The sequence below is a fragment of the Diabrotica virgifera genome, chromosome 1, assembly GCF_917563875.1.
Source record: "Diabrotica virgifera virgifera chromosome 1, PGI_DIABVI_V3a".
Classification (NCBI taxonomy): Eukaryota; Metazoa; Arthropoda; class Insecta; order Coleoptera; family Chrysomelidae; genus Diabrotica; species Diabrotica virgifera.
The window spans coordinates 261,847,168-261,867,655 of NC_065443.1; the positions used below are offsets into that span (position 1 = coordinate 261,847,168).

General features: G+C 33.5%; 1 protein-coding gene across 2 annotated transcripts in view; it reads right to left on the reverse strand.

Moving 5' to 3' along the window:
- Positions 1–1,076: 1,076 nt before the first annotated feature.
- LOC114327987 (uncharacterized) overlaps positions 1,077–20,488 on the reverse strand; it is a 46,968-nt gene continuing 27,556 nt past the window's right edge. For both annotated transcript variants that reach the window (XM_050642017.1, XM_050642016.1), the window contains 2 exons: positions 10,264–10,390; positions 1,077–1,670 (listed from right to left, as the gene is read on the reverse strand). In XM_050642017.1, the coding sequence (XP_050497974.1) occupies positions 1,174–1,670; positions 10,264–10,390 (624 nt within the window). In that variant the 3' untranslated portion in view covers positions 1,077–1,173. The remainder of the gene's footprint in view (positions 1,671–10,263; positions 10,391–20,488) is intronic.

A 20,488-nucleotide genomic window follows, 5' to 3' on the forward strand; every position in this document is an offset into this window, starting at 1 on the left:
TAATCCCAAAAAATGGACACAGAGACTAACAAACTGGAGACCAAGAGAGAACAGGCGAGGAGTAGGCAGACCGCAGAAGAGGTGGGCAGATGATATCAAACAAGTCGCGGGCAAACAGTGGAGGAGAATTGCCAAGAGTAGAAATCGATGGAAGCAAATGGAAGAGGCCTATGTCCAGAAGTGGACGAACACAGGCTGAAGAAGAAGAAGAATTTCATTTGTATATCTCGTGCGGTTTTAGAGCAATAAATAAATCGTCAGATTGTACGAACAAATTCAACATCCCGTATTTCTGAAACGAAGCATTTGCGAACATATGAATATAAACCTAACGGTCATTATTTTTTCATGCAGAATTACCCCTTAAAGTTTGTCGTACTTATTTAGAAACACCCTGTATTGATGAAGAACGTTGCTAGTTGTTAAAATACCTAACTTTTTTATTATCCAACATAAGCGAATGAATCAAAAAGAAAAATGTTAAGAAAGCCCAAGGCTACAGTTGGGTTTTAATTTCAATATTTTATATACGCTAGAACAGTGGTTTTCAATGTTTTTGAGCCATGTACCACCAAAATTCTTATAATTATTTTTGGTACCACCTAACTGAAGATTTATGGAGGTAGATAATCTAATTAACTACAAATATGCTGAATTTTGGCAGTGGTTTTGCGTTTTGTGTACCACCGCACCTAATGAAATGTACCACCAGTGGTACATGTACCACAGATTGAGAACCCCTGCGCTAGAATATTCCACAGGGTGTTCCGAACTTTGAGGAAAAACACACTATCATTGTTACACCCGGTATAAAATAACACTTACCTGTTCAGCAACAATATTATTACAGCGATATTGTTGAAGAATAAGGCTATAACATATTAAAAAAATCACTTAAATCGGCCAACAGGTTTAGAAAATACGAGACTTCAAAAATGACCAAATTTTTAGGTGCGCCGATTTCTATGCACGTAAGTTTATTTCATTATTTTCTGTTAATTATACATTTTAGTATAAACGGTAAGAGGAAAACAATTTTCGCTAAATTTTTATATACATACATTACAAATGACAAGTATAAGTAAAAGTATTTTATTTAATGATATATTAAATAGATAAATAGGGATACATAACAAAAAATTGTATAGGTACTTAAATAATTAGTTTAATCAATCATCTCCAAGGTGGTCTTTTTGTACTAGATCGGCTACCTTCAGGTTCACTTTGTGACATTTTTCTACTCCTTGTAGAAGAAGGACCACTTGGCCGTTTTTGCTGAGAACTGGGCGGCTTATTGCTTTCAGATGGGGGTCCATCACTGACCGTAGCGCTAGTAGATGGCGAAGTAGACTTATTGGCGTCAGATTTCCTAAATACTTCTCTAAAACTATCAAGTATCCCATGTTTCTTTTTGTGTTCTACCAACTTGTTATTTTTCATAAGATTGTGTATATCTTCTACATGCTCTTTTAATTGTTGCTGATCTTTATGGATCACCAAGTGGTGACCTCGTAATTCACTAGGTGTGAAATAAAAGTGTCTGGTAAGAGTAGAAATGATTATTGGAGACGTTAATGAACCGACACAACTGGCAAGTGTAATGATGTTTTCCTTATCTCCATCCGATTTAATGTTATTACAAAACTGTAATGTAAACTGACTGTCATCTTCTACAAAGAGCAAAACAAAACAAATTAATATCATATATATTATTAGGATCAGTGTAGGTATAAGATTTTTTAAACTTTAATTGAATGTTCGCCCCGAATAAGGTTGTAACCCTCAATATTTGTGAATCAGTGTTATTCATAGATATATAATGTTATTAGCGGAATAATATTGTAACCATCATTTCTCTATACTGGTATGCAATTGGTCGCAGAAAACCACCTGTTTTCATTTTTATTAGACTATTCAAGTAAAGCCGCGGCGAATAGGGTTGTAACATCGAAATATTAGACATGGCGGATGTAGCATGTGTTATTGTAGGTTTGGCCACAGAAAAGCAGGTAAATACGTAAATCGCGAAAAAGAAAAATTAGGTTTAGTGAGTGGAAGGACAATCAAAGAAAACATAAAATAAAAGCAATCCATAATATGGGTGCAAACGAGGGTTTTATGTGCCAATGGCATAAAATTGTAGCAAAAAAGGTTCAGCTGAAACAACATCCTGCCTACTGAAATATATTACCACTAACTTTAAGTCCATAAAAAACAGACAGAAAATTAATTGTTTGGTCAGACCAATTTATAAGACAAAATAATAACTGGCGTAGTATTGCATTATACCAGTACCTGGTTACTATTAGTTATTTTATATCTGTGGAACAAAAATTTTGCATCAGGGGGCACAGCTGCTTACCCTGCGATAGGGATTTCGCCCTTATTTATCGCAAGAAAGAAACTGCACCAATATATCATCCAAAAGATTGTATTGAAGTTATAGCCAATGCAAGCCACAATGTATTGCGACCTTGGACTACTTGAGAATAGTCCACGAGTACAGAGTCTTGATTAAAAAAGAAAGAGAAGTTAAGAAATCGTTTTTTGCCACCAGTTGCCATTCCAATTGAAAGTTTTCCTGTGTTATATAAGAATCCTTTGCCAGTAAAGAAAAAAAAAACAACTTAGTGGATATGTCTGCTTATATTACTAATCCAGAATATTGGGAATTTTACTTAAACTTGCCTTCAACGGAAAACTAAAAATGGTTTTTTTTATTCCCTTACATTTCCACACGAAATGTTAAAAGGTTTTAACCAATGCATTTTGATGAATTTTAGTGATGTTGCAACCTTGTTCCACTAAACTGATTTTCTATCGCAGTTTATAGTCTTAATTTTTTATATATAAAATTTGTGGTATTTTACTTGACAAATATATATTGCTTTTCACATAAATTCAATGTAAACCAGTAAGGATCTGTTTTTAGGTGGATGTGAGAGGTGGCATTCAGATTTTTGCGGATAAAGTTAGGCGACAACTTCGTTAATAATAATTGAATTATGCTCCTTCTCAAATATGCCCGGAACATTAATAAAAAAAATAAAATATTTAAAAATTTCAAAAAATTTCGTTTTTTTTTCTACTTTTTTTGCTTATAACTTAAAAACTATTCATTTTACAACAAAGTCGTACAGAAATAAAACAAAGATAATTAAATTTTCTATCAGATGCGATTGGCTAAAAATGTCTTAATTTATCACCCTTGCTTCAAAATAGAATTATATAAAATAAGGGGGCAAAACAAGCCTGTCCTTATTCAATGATTTTCCATCACTTAGGTTACACTTGGAACATTCCTAATTCGCTTAGAAAATTTTTGTAATGTGCTAGAATCGTACACCAAATTTCATTAAAATTGACTTACTAGATTTTGCATAATAATTTTGCAATCTAAACTTTTTTAAAAAATTAAAATTTTTTAAAATTTTGCACAACAAAAACTAGAACATACAAAGATTTGTCAATTTTTTTACATATAAAGAAGTACTCCACCTATCTAATGCACTTTACAGAATTGAAATCGGATTATTTAAGCAGCTTCAGCAATGTTTTAAATTTATAAACAATTTTTTGGCTTATAAACAAATTAGTGCTGTGGCCAGGAGGGGGTGCTACGGGCTCCTTTATTTAGATGGACTTACCCAAGTTTTCTTATGTATTTTGACCCGTATAACACGATTTTTTTGGGTAACAGTTGATCCGGATGTCGATAAGATTGTTATCAACAAAGAACTTGAGGAATTACAGAACATCGATTTTTCGCAAAATAAAACATTTTTTTGTATTTCTTGGGTAATTCTAAACAAAATATGTTCTTACAAGTTTTTTCGTAGGATGCATAGTTTTCGAGATAAACGCGGTGGAACTTTCAAAAAATCGAGAATCTGCAATTTTGGAACGCGAATAACGTTTGATTAAAAAATAAAATAGCAATTCTGCTCACATCATTTGAAAGTTTAAGTCAAATTATACCGGTTTTAATTATTTGCATTGCTAAAAATTAATTTTTTTAGTATTAAACAAAGCTATTTGTTTATAAGCCAAAAAATTGTTTATAAATTTAAAACATTACTGAGGCCCCTTAAATAATCCGATTTTAATTCTGTAAAGCGTATTAGATAGGTATAGCACCTCTTTATATGTAAAAAAATTAGCCAACTTCTATAATATGGTCTAGTTTTTGTTCAGAAAGATTTTAAAAAATTTGAACTTTTTTAAAAACATTTAGATTGCAAATATATTATGCAAAATTTATTAGGTCGATTTTAATGAAATTTGGTATACGATTTAAGTATGTTACAAAGAATTTCCTAAGCGAATTACTAAGGTTCTATGTGCCACCAAAATGGGTAAAAAATATTGAATAACAACAGACTTATTTTGCCCCCTTATTTTGTATTTATTGCTATATTGCAGGACAGGTAATACCTTAAGACATTTTTTACCACTCGTATATCATACAAAATTTAATTATCTTTATTTTATTTCTCTACGACTTTGTTCCAAAACGAATCGTTTTAAAGTTATAAGCAAAGATAGCAGAAAAAAAATCGATGTTTTTCGAAATTTTTAAATATTTTAATTTTTTTATTAATGTTCCGGGCATATTTGAGAAGGAGCATAAGTCAATTATTATTACTAAAGGTGTCACCTAACTTTATCTGCAAAAATCCGAATGCCACCTCTCACATCCAAAAATAGACGTTTTTTCGCAGATCCTTACTGGTCTAATGTTCAAGCTGCCACCCACCTGCTTCTTGGTAATTTAAACATTGAATTTGTTAAATAAACCGACAGCAGTACAGTAGTGAATACATTTGTTTTCCAAAAGCAGTAAGATGTATTTTGAATTAAATAAATTACATACAATCTTCTTTTAGTATCAATTAATTTCTACCTTTCAAATCAGCTAGCACACGACCCCGATTCTCACTTAAAAACTCATCGATTACGTTATCAAGCCCGCATGGGCTTAAACAATCATAATTTAAAAATAAAATTCGACCCGTTTCAAGATTTTTCTTTGAAGTTACCGGATGGTGAAATAACGAATTTATTCCTTTCTTTATTTGCACCATATTATGTCAATGATCATAATTTAAAAATAAAAATCGTCCTGTTTCGGGATTCTTCCTTAAAGTTACCGGCTTAAGAAATAACGAAATGAATCCTTTTATTTGCACCACACTGTATATCACGTTGGTGGCCGTGAGACACAAATGTTGTGTCTCAGGCAGTGCCGGATTAACCATTAGGCAAAGTAGGCAGTTGCCTAGGGTCCTCGGCCCCAAAGGGGGCCTCGCAGCCCTCGCAGAGCCCAAAACGAAAACTATAAAATTGTTAAAATATAAAAATTTGCTAAATTTTTACCTTCACCCAACTGACAATATATTCTAAATTCTAAACAATATGTTTCTACAAGTTGTATCTGTTTTGAGTAACACCTACTAAAATATTTTTATACCTAAACTGTTGAAAAACATTTCAGTTAACCTAGTAAATACAAGATTTTAGCAATATAAGTACCTACAATGGGATAAAGTTATATCAACTATAATAAATTTATTTGAATTTGGACATTTGCCACGTACATTCTATGAAGTTTTATAATTCTATTGTATATACTAAAACTTAATATTATTGGTGTTGGGTGGTTTTATTTAAACATCGATGGTTCTTTCAATCTAATATTTATATCGAAGTCATCTTTTCTTAGTTTGGTTTTGTTTGTTCTTTGGAAGAGAATAATTGTTATCGTGTAGTTAAATGCAATAGTTGATTTTATAAATTTGCACATCAGACATCAGATTGATTAATATTTTATTCTAATAACTCTTCATTTTAAAGCAGTGCAGGGCACTTTTAAGTGATCGCCAGACACCTTAATTTTTGACTTAGGGTATTTATCTGTTGTGCTTGGTATAATATTGGAATTTAATCATTTGTTTTGATCTCTACAATATTTAAACCAGGTAAGTTATTTTCAATAAAATGTATATAGTCCAGGGTAATACCTAAGGTTTTTTCCATGGCACTTCAAGAGCAAGGATACTGAAGCGTTTTTTCGACAAGTAATGCCTATGAGAGCAAATTGTAACTATTTCCTGCGTAGGATCTGGCGGCCATTTTTATTTATAAACAATTTAGTGTCAAAAAACGGCATTTTTCCTTTTTTTTTCAAATCATTTTAAAACAGTGAAACTTATGGGTTTTTAGTACAAACATCTTCGAGAGTATGGAAAAAACTTTAAAATGGATTATTACAAAGTTTGATACACTCAATTGATACTCAAAGTTTGATATAGTAATGGATTATTACAAAGGTTAATATAATTGCGAAAAAGGTCAAAATTGCAAAAAAATTAATTTCGCATAACTATTGTAAAAATGAATGTACAGCTTTGAAATTATTGTCAAATGAGGGTTCTTTGGTGTTTAATATGTGACAAAAATTTCAAAGCGGTTCATTCAATTGTTTAAATTTTATACAATCCGCAATGAAAGAGCATGAGCTATATTTTCAACTTGGTTTAAAAAAAGTAAATAAACAAGTAATTGGACTTCGTAAGTCCTAGGTTTTCACCCAAAGTAATCGAAAGTAGAACTGGAAAACGATATTTGAATTTTACGTGTACCTTTCCGTGGATTAATATACGAATTTACTAATTTTGAGTCATTTTTACTAAACTTTGACATTTGTCACCTCATTTGTCATTCTACCCGGTATAATGGCGGAGGAGTTATATTGGCGGTCGTACGGACCGACAGAAAGATTGCCTAGGTCAAATATCTCACCTTTAGTACCATCCTTGGATTATAAGCTTTCATTTGACACCTCATTTATCATTCTAGCTGGTATAATGATGGAGGAGTTCTATTCGCGGTCGGACGGACCGACGGACAGACTGCCTAGGTCAAATATCTCACCTTTAGTACCATCCTTGGATTATCAGCTTTCATTTGACACCTCATTTGTCATTATACATAGTATAATGACGAAGGGGTTATATTCCCGGTCGTACGGACCGACGGAAAGACAGCCTGGGTCAAATATCTCACCTTTAGTACCATTCTTGGATTATCAGCTTTCATTTGACACCTCATTTGTCATTCTACCTGGTATAATGACGGAGAAGTTATATTCGCGGTCGTACGGACCGACGGAAAGACAGCCTTGGTCAAATATCTCACCTTTAGTACCATCCTTGGATTATAAGCTTTTAGACACCTCATGTATCATTCAAGCTGGTATAATGATGGAGGAGTTCTATTCGCGGTCGGACGGACCGACGGACAGACTGCCTAGGTCAAATATCTCACCTTTAGTACCATCCTTGGATTATCAGCTTTCATTTGACACCTCATTTGTCATTATACATAGTATAATGACGAAGGGGTTATATTCCCGGTCGTACGGACCGACGGAAAGACAGCCTGGGTCAAATATCTCACCTTTAGTACCATTCTTGGATTATCAGCTTTCATTTGACACCTCATTTGTCATTCTACCTGGTATAATGACGGAGAAGTTATATTCGCGGTCGTACGGACCGACGGAAAGACAGCCTTGGTCAAATATCTCACCTTTAGTACCATCCTTGGATTATAAGCTTTTAGACACCTCATGTATCATTCAAGCTGGTATAATGATGGAGGAGTTCTATTCGCGGTCGGACGGACCGACGGACAGACTGCCTAGGTCAAATATCTCACCTTTAGTACCATCCTTGGATTATCAGCTTTCATTTGACACCTCATTTGTCATTCTACATGGTATAATGACGAAGGGGTTATATTCCCGGTCGTACGGACCGACGGAAAGACAGCCTGGGTCAAATATCTCACCTTTAGTACCATTCTTGGATTATCAGCTTTCATTTGACACCTCATTTGTCATTCTACCTGGTATAATGACGGAGAAGTTATATTCGCGGTCGTACGGACCGACGGAAAGACAGCCTTGGTCAAATATCTCACCTTTAGTACCATCCTTGGATTATAAGCTTTTAGACACCTCATGTATCATTCAAGCTGGTATAATGATGGAGGAGTTATATTCGCGGTCGGAGGGACCGACGCACAGACCGCCTAAGTCAAATATCTCACCTTTAGTACCATCCTTGGTTATAAGCTTTCATTTGACACCTCATTTGTCATTCTACCTGGTATAATGACGGAGGAGTTATATTCGCGGTCGTACCGACCGACGGAAACACAGCCTAGGTCAAATATCTCACTTTTAGTACCATCCTTGGATTATAAGCTTTCATTTGACACCTCATTTGTCATTCTACCTGGTATAATGATGGAGGAGTTATATTCGCGGTCGGACAGACCGCCAAGGTCAAATATCTCACCTTTAGTACCATCCTTGGATTATCAGCTTTCATTTGACACCTCATTTGTCATTCTAGCTGGTATATTGACGGAGGAGTTGTGATTACAGACAGACGGACGTGGATAATACAAAGTTTTCACATTGTTTCAAAATTGGGTGAAAACAAAAATGCATTTATTAGTAATAAATAATTATGCAAAAGTATCATCAATCTTTCCTTATAAACTTCGCAGAATAAATTATATATATTTATTACAATTTTTTATCACTATGTATATTTTTGGAGTTATTATCCAAAGAAAATGAAAGCTATGTACTTATATGGAAAAAAAATTTAAATCATATTTATTTCAAAAATATTCATTCTAAACCGGTCAAAATATTTGAGGTTCTTACTAATGCTAAAGTATATATATAAGAATTACTATAAATTTTAATTTTGTGGAAATAACGATGTTTTATTTTTCACTTTTTTCTAAAAAATTTGAAAGTGTCCTCTTATTTTCACCATAACTTGCTTAATTTTGATGTTATTATTAAATCTATTAACTCATTCATTTCATAGGTTTACCTGATTACTTTGACAAGTGTTTAATAAGTATATTTATCTACTCTATGTCATATTATGTATAAGTTTTTAGTTTGTGAAAACTGTCTATACATAGATAGCAGTGCGTGAAGGATTTAAAGTTTGCGTGAAGTAACAATGTATTTTAAATGGGATTTACTTTTTCGCACTGTTTTCAACTTTCGAGTTGTCATGGTGACAATCCTTAACTTTCGCGTTGTCATGGTGATATGACAATATGAGCAATGAATTACAACAAAAGTTTTGACAGTTTTGTGGTTTGAAAGTAGTTAGAATTTTTAAATTTCAAAGTTCTAAAAATTTTAGAATAGAAATGAATTCCAGTGACAAAGAGTTTTTTTTAGAGAGCTTTTTTTATTTGTTTATCGTATATAAAATATTGTATGAAACTGTGCGTGAAGTACTTTTTGCTAACTTACGCGATTTATAGCACTCGCTCCGTTGTCGCTCGTGCTCTAAAAATCGTGTGCGTTCGCAAAAAGCGTACTTCACGAACTGTTTCATAAATAACTATTTTTGTAAAATACATCGTGTTCCCGATATTTAAGCTTGAATATGCACCTATAATCCATTTGAAAATTATTGATTGTATAGTTTTTATGACGCAGGTCATTTGCACGTATTTACGGACAGTAGACTTAAGAACTTGGAGGAAAAAAAATAGACTCTCAATTAACTATAACTTAATTTGAATTAATATTATTATTAAAAGGTTTTTAATTAAGGAATTTATTGTATTTAACCGATTTAAAACATGTATTTTTTTCACAAAAAATTAAAATCTTTGATCTTTAGTAACTCAAAAAGCATTGATTTATTTTGATGACTTGATATACCATATTTTTGGCTAAAAATTAATCCCTCTGTCCATTTATGAGGTTATTTTTAATAAAATAATTTTCTCCCCTTGAAAAGGGGTGGCAACCGCCTCTGTTTTATTTATATGATCAGATCTGTAAGTGTCATATATTCAAAGTGCTTATTTTTAAACAAATTGGTTATAGTAGAATTTTTAATTTTGAAAAAAATGCTTTTGTTTTCAAAATAACTTTAAAATTATTAGAGATACCAAAAATCTCAAATTATAAAAAAGTAACTTTTATAAAAAAAAGTAACTCTTAAGGGGCCTCATAGCTTTGGTTGCCTAGGGGCCTCAAGATTCTTAATCCGGCACTGGCTCAGGTTGCACAGGATAACATCCGCGTGACACACCGTAGATGTCTCAATATAGCATAGAAACAGGAGCCTCGTGGCCGTAGCGACCATTGTTTTTAACATTATGGCAGCCAACGTGATATACGATTTATTAATAGAATTGATAAGTGCTCACCTTCGGTATCTTTGTTGCAAATTACTAAGATGTCCGCTTCAGAAGGAGTATCGTACGCTGAGATAGTTAATGACTGGACTGAAAACCTCCGAGCGTCGCGTTGTGTGGGTGGTGCATAAACTTTTAACTAGAAAAATTATTTAATAATGTACATAAAGTGCGTGGTGTTAATCAACACCTTAAGCAGGTGTTAAGCTAGTATTTTAATAACATCTTTTATTCACAACAAAAGACATGAATATACAGGGTGTCCAGAAACTCTACCGACAAACGAAGACAGGAGATTCTTCAGATAATTTTAAGATAATTTAACCCAACTCACTTAGTCCGAAAATGCTTCCTAAGGGAGCTAGAGCTCTTTGAAGATGGCGTCTTGTAATTAGTTTTTCTTAAATACCTCCAGAATGCTTCTATTTAGAAAAACAAAAATTGGTACGCGTATTTATCTTCAAGATATAAATCTAATCCATCTGTTGCAAATTTCTAGTACCGATCATAGGCGTCCGTTTTAGGTAGGGCAACGGTTATTTTATCGCATAACTTTTTTATCTTTAACTTTTATGCATTTCTGACACTGGATTATTAAATTGTCAAGTATTCTAGTACTAAAAGGTACTCTTGTTTTAAATCGGTAGGACACACCGTTTTCTAGAAAAATCGATTTGAAAATTTTTCGCTTTATGAATTCTCAAAGGCCTTCTCATAGTCAATAAATACAGCAAAGACGTCTTTCCTTTGATCTCGACATTTCTGCAATAACACATTTAGTGCAAAGAGTGCGTCCCGGGTTCCCAGTCCATTTCTGAAGCCAAATTGTGTTTCATCCTGGTCTTCTTCACATTTATAGAATCAGAGATAAATGTGAAGAAGACCAGGATGAAACACAATTTGGCTTCAGAAATGGATTGGGAACCCGGGACGCACTCTTTGCACTAAATGTGTTATTGCAGAAATGTCGAGATCAAAGGAAAGACGTCTTTGCTGTATTTATTGACTATGAGAAGGCCTTTGATCGAGTACAACATCACAAATTAATTAAAATACTAAAGGATAAAAGAGTTGATAGTCAAGATGTACGAATCATAGAAAAATTATACTGGCGTCAAACAGCGACAGCTTGCATAAATGGAAAATCAACAGAAATATGCAAAATACAAAGAGGCGTCAGACAGGGTTGTATACTGTCCCCACTGTTGTTCAATTTGTATTCAGATAGAATATTTAAGGAAGCGCTGCATAATTTGGAATGGGGTGTGAAGGTTAATGGAATTCTGATAAATACAATCAGATATGCAGACGATACAGTTATTTTAAGTGATGATATGAATGGATTACAACACCTTTTAAATGCCATTGACAGAGTGGGAAGAGATTTTGGCCTAAATATAAACTGTTCAAAAACAAAGTACATGGTATTTAGCCGTTTGGCCCATCAAGATTCACGGTTATATGTTGATGGTCATATGATTCAAAGAGTACCCAGTTTTAAATATCTTGGTTGCCATATTACTGAACAACTAGATCCAGATAAAGAGATAAAATGTAGAATCGAGATAGCCCGCACGACATTTTTAAAAATGAGGTCATTCTTCTGTAATGATACCTTGCAACTTCAACTTCGAAAGCGCATGATTAAATGCTACATTTGGTCAGTCCTCTTGTATGGTGTCGAAGCATGGACATTAAAAATATCCACCATTAACCGTTTGGAGGCCTTTGAAATGTGGCTGCACAGACGTATTCTAAAAATACCATGGACGGCTATGCTGACAAATGTGGCAGTCCTTAAGAGAGCAAATGCTACCCGCGAGCTGCTTGATAACATCAAATATAGAAAGATGGCCTATTTTGGACACGTAGTAAGGGGAGACCGGTATAATATTCTTCAACTTATTATGATGGGTAAAATCGAAGGACGCAGAGGAATTGGTAGAAAGCAGGCCTCTTGGTTGAAGAATATCCGGGAGTGGACAGGAATAAAGAAAGCAGAACACCTATTTAGAATAGCTCGAGACAGAGACAGTTTCGCCATGTTAATCGCCAACGTCAAGGGGACTTGATAGGGCACGTTAAGAAGAAGAATTAAAAAAAAATCAAAAAAAAACTGTTTAGAAAGACGAAAACTGGTACATTTATTTATATTCCAGAGATAAATCGATTTCATTAATTGCGAATTTCTAGTACCGGTCATAGGCGTCCGTTTTGGGTAGGTCAACTGTTATTTTATAGCATACCTTTCTTGTCTTGAATTTTTGAGCATTTTTGACACTAGATTATTAAATTATGAGGTATTCGAGTACTAAAAGTTACTCTTACTTTATGTTGGCAAAAAACTTCGTTTTTTGTTGAAAAGTTCTTCCAATTGTTTTTCAAATTCCAAAAACAAAAAACTTTCAAATCCATTTTTCTAGAAAACAGTGTGTCCTACCGACTTAAAACAAGAGTACCTTTTAGTACTATATTACCTCACAATTTAATAATCCAGTGTCAGAAATGCATAAAAGTTAAGGACAAAAAAGTTACGCGATAAAATACCCGTTGCTCTACCCAAAACGGACGCCTATGACCGGTACTACAAATTTGCAATTGATGGAATCGATTCATCTCTGAAAAGTAAATATGCATACCAATTTTCGTTTTTCTAAATAGAAGCGTTCTAGAGGTATTTAAGAAAAACTAATTTCATGACGCCATCTTCAAAGAGCTCTAGCTCCCTTAAGAAGCATTTTCGGACTAGATAAATTGGGCTGAATTATCTTAAAAGTATCTAAGGAATCTCCTGTCTTCGTTTGTCGGTAGAGTTTCTGGTAGGTTTCTTTGCCTTTTCACCGGTAGCAGAACGTTTGGTATATGTTACGCTCAATCTCCGAATTCGGACAATGTCCGAAATTTTTACTCACTTCGCGATGTGGACAACGTGATTTACCCACATCGCGTCGCGGAGTGAGCATTTTATTCGGACATTGGCCGAAGCGAAATACCCAGAACGCATTGTGGGTAAAAGAAAGTACAGTGGAACCTCGATAAGTCGGATTAATCGGGACCGCGGCCGATCCGGGTTATCGAAAATCCGGGTTAGCCGGAGAATATGATAAAACTTAATAAAATACGGTATACAGTCGAACCCGCTTATTAGAATACCGGTTAATGGAATATCCCGGTTTAAGAAATAGAAATTTGAGATCCTAAAACGTTTTTACTAGGCTTATATGATCGGTTATTAGAATATCCCTGTTATAGGAATACTTTTTCTTGGCACGACGGCTATTCCAATAAGCGGATTCGACTGTACTTACAGAGAAACTCCATTATAATTCCAAAAATATGAAATACATAAAATATGCACAATACAATACATCTATAGAACAGAATAGAAATATGCTTTATTGCCATGAAAATTTTTACAATTCTATCGACAAAGCTTATAAATAGTCAAAAAAACAAAACAGTAACAATCCAATTTACTAAAATTACATAAATCGTCAATATATTTAAATAATAATAATAATGAAGTTAAAACAGAAATAATCAATTGCAAAAATTTAAATAAATTGCAAATGCATAGTGTAACCTACCTAATAATTAATAAAAAAGGTTTAAAAGTTAAAAAGTTAAGCTGCTGCATATGACACCCAAATATAGATAAAAAAATAATAAAAATACTACTTGTGCAAAGTGTACTGTAATTTCTTAGTTATTGACTAAAAAAATCTTCTACTGAATAATATGGTCTTTCAGACAGGTAGGCTTTTGTCAGTTTACGGAATTTGTGGAAAGATGGTGCAGATTTTAGTTGTAGGGGGAGATGGTTGTACATTTTTTTTGCGGAATATAATATCGATTTCTTTACGAACTCCGAGGACGGGGTCGGCAAATAGACGTCAAACGTAGAATTTCTCTTGAAGTAGTCATGATTAGGTCTTGGTGGAAAGACATGTAGATGTTTACGAATTAAGCAAACAGTTTCTAAAATATACAAAGATGGAAGGGTTAAAATTCCGTGATCTTTAAAATAACTTCTGCAATGTGTTGTTCTTCTGAGGCCAAACAGATATCTTATTGCTCTTTTTTGTAATTTGAAAATAACATCGAATTGGGCAGCTGTACCAGAACCCCAAAAAGGAAGACCATAACGAAGATGTGACTCGAACAAAGAAAAATATGTTATTTTGGAAGATGCTAAATTGAGTTCATTCGAAACAGATCTTATAGCATAGCAAGCTGAAGAGAGTTTCTTCCGTAACAAATCGATATGGAGGGACCATTTAAGGTTCCTGTCTAAAAAAATACCAAGAAATTTTACAGAATCAACGGTACTGATCTGGCTGTTATGGTTGAAGAGCTCCTTTATAAGACAATGCTACTGTTTTATCTACGTTAAACGAGAGTAAATTTGAGTCAGACCAGGTTTTTATTGTAAGTAGATCAGAAGTTATAGTAGCATGAAGAGTTGCAATATTTAAGTTGCTCCAAGTGATACTGGTATCATCATCAAAAAGAAAGATTTTTCCATCGATTTTTAAATTAGTGATATCATTAATAAACATAAGGAAAAGTAGAGGACCCAATACTGAACCTTGAGGTACCCCACATACAATGTTTGTGAGACTAGAGTCTGTATCATTTGCTCTAACCAGTTGTTTCCTATCATCCAAGTAAGATTGGAACCAATCTAAAGAAATGCCTCGAATTCCGTAGAAATTTAGTTTTTTTATAAAAATGTTGTGATTTACACAATCAAAAGCTTTGGCGTAGTCACAAAAAACAGTGGCAGTGTGAAGATTATTGTTCAGTGTTTGATAAACCTCATGTAGTACAGAAAACATGGCATCAGTGGTGCATTTATTATTTAAAAAGCCAAACTGATTTTGTGAAAAAAATGTTGTTTTCAACTAGAAAGGACATAAGTCGGGCTTTTATGAGTCTCTCAATAATTTTGGAGAGTACCGGTAGTACTGCAATAGGTCTATAATTGCAGGTATTAGATATTTCACCACCCTTATGAAGAGGAATAATGATGGCTATCTTCAGGCACTCTGGAAATTTACCTTTCTCAAAAGAATCATTAATTAGTAGAATGAGGACTTCTAACACATTTTCTGGAAGATTAGAAAATTTTTATCGATAGACCATCAGTACTACATGAAGATTTGCTTTTGATACTATTGATTGTTTGGATCAGTTCAGATTTATCGACTGGTTTTATAAAGAATGAATTCGAGACCTTTCTTGAATTAGGGAGATAGGAAATTGGATCTTGTTGTGGCAAAATAGTTGATGTAATATTTTTACTCACATTAACAAAGTATTCATTTAGATTTTTAGGGTCTGGAAGGGAAAGTGTTTGAGCAGTGTGGGTTTTATTTCGAAGATCGTTTATTATGGACCAAGTTTCTTTTGCAACACTTTTGGAGCTTCCCAGACGGTCCTGGTAGTAGACTTTTTTAGCTGATTTTATAAGTTTAAGATAGGTTGCCCTGTACTTGGTGATATATTCAGTGATAGAGACGTTGGTAGTAAATTTCTTGATATAGAGAAGGGAACGCATATTCTTGGAAGATATTCGGATACCTTTAGTAGTCCAGGGTTTGTGATGTTTTGGCTTAATTGCAATTAAAGGAAATGCTTTATTGAAGATACAGATAAGCTTATCTAAGAATTCACTGAAATTATTATCCACGTCCATGGCAGGAAAGCGCCACTCAGAGGTTAAGCATAAATTTTGGAATTTACGAAAGTTCCGGGTGGAAAAAATCCTGCCTAAACGTCGGGTTTTCGAGGAGGGTTTGCTGGAGATATTAAACTTCGTATAAACTGCTTCATGATCAGATAGTCCAGCATTAATAATTGTAGAGTGCATAGGCGTAACCAGGATGATCCTAAGGGGGGGGTTACAACTACCTGAAAGGGGGGGGTTACAACTACTGGAAGGTCTCTGAGGGCTATGGTGTTAAGCGTAGAGAGCTCAAAGTACATCCCAATGGGGGGGTTACAACCCCCAAAACCCCCCCCTGGTTACGCCTATGGTAGAGTGAACATCAAGGGGTGAGAAATCTGAGACTGTATAATCAATTATGGTAGATGAAGTTTTTGTAATCCTTGTAGGAGAATCAACGTGCATTGTTAGACCATACGATTCAAATATGTTGACCAAGGATATTTGTGTAGCACAAGCAGCAGCATAATCAATGTTAAAGTCCCCGCATAAAATTGTTCTACTTTTATGGGGCAGGTCATCTAACAAATTTAGCAGGTTCTGAAAAAATAGTTCCACGGAAGAGGCAGGTGATCTATAAATGCAAATAATATAAAGATTAAGATTCTTATTATAACCTAAGGAAAACTCAAAGGAGGCTTCACTTAACAGAAAGTCATATTTTGTTACCAAAGAGAAATCATTACTCGTAGACAGAATTAGTGTCCCCCCATAAGCTGAGCTTGGACGATCATACCTAGCAATTGTGGTGTATTTATCTACAAAAAAAGGCTCGTTGACTTCAAGCCAGTGCTCTGTAACCGCAACTACCGGGGGAAACCCTAATTCCTCTAGGAACAAAAACAATTCATCAGTTTTGTATCTTATAGAACGAATATTAATCAAAACCATGCTAAAGTTGTTATCACTAAAACAATTTGAGGATTTTAGTCCCTCAGAATACGTCGTGTTCTGTTGTGTTGTAATCTAAATTACTTACAGTTGTATACAGTGTTGTTGTTGTTCGTTTATTGGTAAAAAACTCAGTCAAATTGAAAAAAAGTTTGTTTTGTGTGATGAAAATCGGTCCGAGTTATCCGGACTTCCGGGTTATCGGTGGCCGACTTATCGGGGTTTCACTGTATTCAATTGCCGAAACAAACAGGTTTACCGGAGACCGAGCAAAACCATAATACCTACCCATGACCCGACGTGGGTAGGTAATCTATTTTACCCACGTCGGGTTGTCGGTATTTCTAGTTTGCGCAAACGCCGAAATCCGTCTCTCACGGTTCAGACGTGCAGGTCGAGACATGTCACTCCCATGTAATAAAATTAATAAAAACGATGTACCTGATGAACACCTCAATCTCCGTATAGAAGCATGATGTCATCTGGGTCCAAACAAGATTTCATCAGATGTGGATGCAAGAAGAACTGTTCGGGCAAATCTTGCAAATTTGTAAAATCAAACATAAAATACAATTCTAAATGTTACGGTAGCACTTCTTACAAGTAAAGTGAGTATTTTCTGAAAAGAACTGTGATAAACATTGCAAGTGGTACATGTATGAAAAAGACTCAAATAAAAAAAATCAATGGGAAAATCCCAATAGTTGGCGGTATACCACAGTTTAAAAAAATCATGCAGAAGTAAAAACTTCAAATTGTATTCTGGTATAAAATCGTTAATTAAAAACTATCTAAAATGTCATCCAAATGGATTGCAAAAACCTTTTCGTTCTAATTCAGAACATCTTCAGTGCATTCTGCTGAGTAGTTTGTTGGTCTGTGCCCATTGAACTGGCAAGTACCTAGCATTTTCGAGCAGGGAAACATGTTGCTCTTTGAGCATGTATTCTATTATATCTAACAACATCGACTTGTAGTCACCATATTCTATTAAAATATAATTATTAGGGAGCGGATTTTATGCTAAATGCATATTGCATGCATATTTCGCATTTTTGAGAACTTTACTAAATTTTGCATATTTTTAAAGGAACATGCATATTTTGTGCATATTTAAAAGATTTAAGTCCAAAAAAAATATTTTAAATTTTTTAATTCGACACAAAATATTTCCCCGCACAAGCTGTCGTATCTATTAATTCGGGAACTACCTGAAGAGATGCCTTTTCATTTTTTCTTAGAAAATACCCGATCTTTACACAAAGTACTTATAGTGCTTATAGTACGCCGTTATAAAATGATTGTAGGATGTTAAAATGATGAAGGATGGTTTACCGGGAAATCCGAATTTTATTCACTTTTATTATATTTAGTACCTAGGTATGTTGTTAAGAGAATTTACACCTTCAACCATAGTTTTACGATTTTCTAACGGAAATTGAAATATTCAAGCTTTAGATCAGATCCCGTAAATCAGTAAAATTAGTAAAATTACATGGTTAAAGCTGGTCAACAAATTAAATTAATTTATGCAAATTTAGTTCACGTAACTTGTTTAGAGCATGGATGTAACAGAGTAGCTGAACATATTAGGGGTGAATTCCCTGATGTAAATGTACTAATAAGTAGCGTAAAAAAAGTATTTGTCAAAAGTACTTTACAGGTCTAGTTGTACAGGAACAAATTACCTAATGTACCTTTAGCTCCCGAATCAGTACTGAATAGGTGGAGAACTTGGTTGGAAGCTGCAATTTTTTCTGCTGAACATTTTGTGGCAATTACGGAATTACTTTTAGAATTTAACGCCGAAGACAGTGCTGCTATTATAAAGACACAACGTATTGTTAAAACTACTTCTTCATTGGCAAACCAGCTAACTTTTATCAAGACGAATTATACTTTTATAGTAAAAACCATAAATAATTTAGAAAATCGGAAAATGTCTTTAACAGAGTCCGTCGAAATAGTTAGAAATTTTAAAGCACACATTTCGAAAGTTCCCGGTAAAATCGGTAATTCAGTTAAAAAGAAATTAGAATTGGTTCTAGAAAAAAATAACGGCTTTAAAACTTTGGAGGACATATACGAAATTTTTAGTGGACATTTTGAAATTGATTTTGGTGTAGAATTTTGGGCTTTAACAAGTTATTTTTAATACGCCCCAATTACTTCCGTTGATGTTGAAAGGAGTTTTTCAAGTTATAAAAATATTTTATCTGATCAAAGAAAATGTCTCGTAAAAAATTTGGAAAAAACATTGTAGTGAATTATAATCGAAGATATATGTATATAGTGATATTGTTGTTTTATTTTAAATAGGTAACTATTGGCATCAGTTTTTGTAAAAAATGTGAATAATTTGCATATATGAAAAATAACGATTTTATTTGAAAGATAATAAATAAGATTGCCGCCCCCCCCATATAAAAGAACCCCCTAGAATAGAATAAAACAGAAAATTTGTGGTTTCTCGAAATGAGCATTTTTGAAGTTATACTTCTTTACCGGCGATAGAGGGTGAATTTTTATATGTTAAACCTATCAGCCCGGCGCATGCGCATTATAACTTTGTTCTGATTGGATGTTCAAATGACATGTCAAAAATTATCCGATATGGCAGCTGCAGGACAGCTGTGGTTTGGAGGTAAAAGTAAAGGTAAACAAATGTATAATATATTAGTTTTATTGTTGTGAGGACAGAAACAAAAAAGTTTATAATATTGTAGTGACTTTTAAATAGTTTTTAAAAGCAACAGGTACGTAATAATTGTTAATGTATCATGGGTATAAACCTACCTATTTGATCTGCCAAAATACATAGTATGTAATACTTTTATTTATATAATTTGATTACCATCAAAATTTCTAACAATATTCACCTAATATATTGTTTTCTTACTCTACGTTTTGTTGTTTTTTTTTTTCAATTCTAAATCATTTCAATTCAAAATTAAAATAATTTGATCAATTTTCAAAATATCAAAATATCACAAGTTTAATCCGTTTAGTTAGTCAATCTTCGTAAATAATGACACATAGTGTCCGTGGCTAAGCGTTGAAGGCGAATGAATTCCAATACCAACCGCGCTTATCAGCGCTGGTTCGAGTCCCAATAGAAACTTTCTTTTTTGTTTGTTTTAATACATTTTATGATTGTAAGTATATTTATTATATAATTGTATTTTCAGAAAATACGTATTTAGTTAAAAAAATTTTCGACAATTAATGTTCAGACATCATTTGTGGCTTGTTTAATGTGTTTGTGTGTGTTTTATTCTTTTATTATTTTAATTTTTGGCACTGTTCTAATAAAAATGTTTGAGAAGTAGTAAGTATAAATTAGTTTAATATTTAAACAAAATGTAAATAAAAAGTATATTAATTTCGTTTAAATCATATAATAGAAGTATAACTTCTTACGTGCGTACAAAGTACACACACATTCTTTTTTTTTTAATTTTTGTGCATATCTTGCGCATATTTCGTAATTTTTTACTGCATATATATGCGCATATTTCATCAAAATTGATTACATATAAATCCGCTCCCTAATAATTATGTTAACCATATATTATGGGGTTAACACTTTAAATAGTGTGCTAGTTTCAAACTACTCAG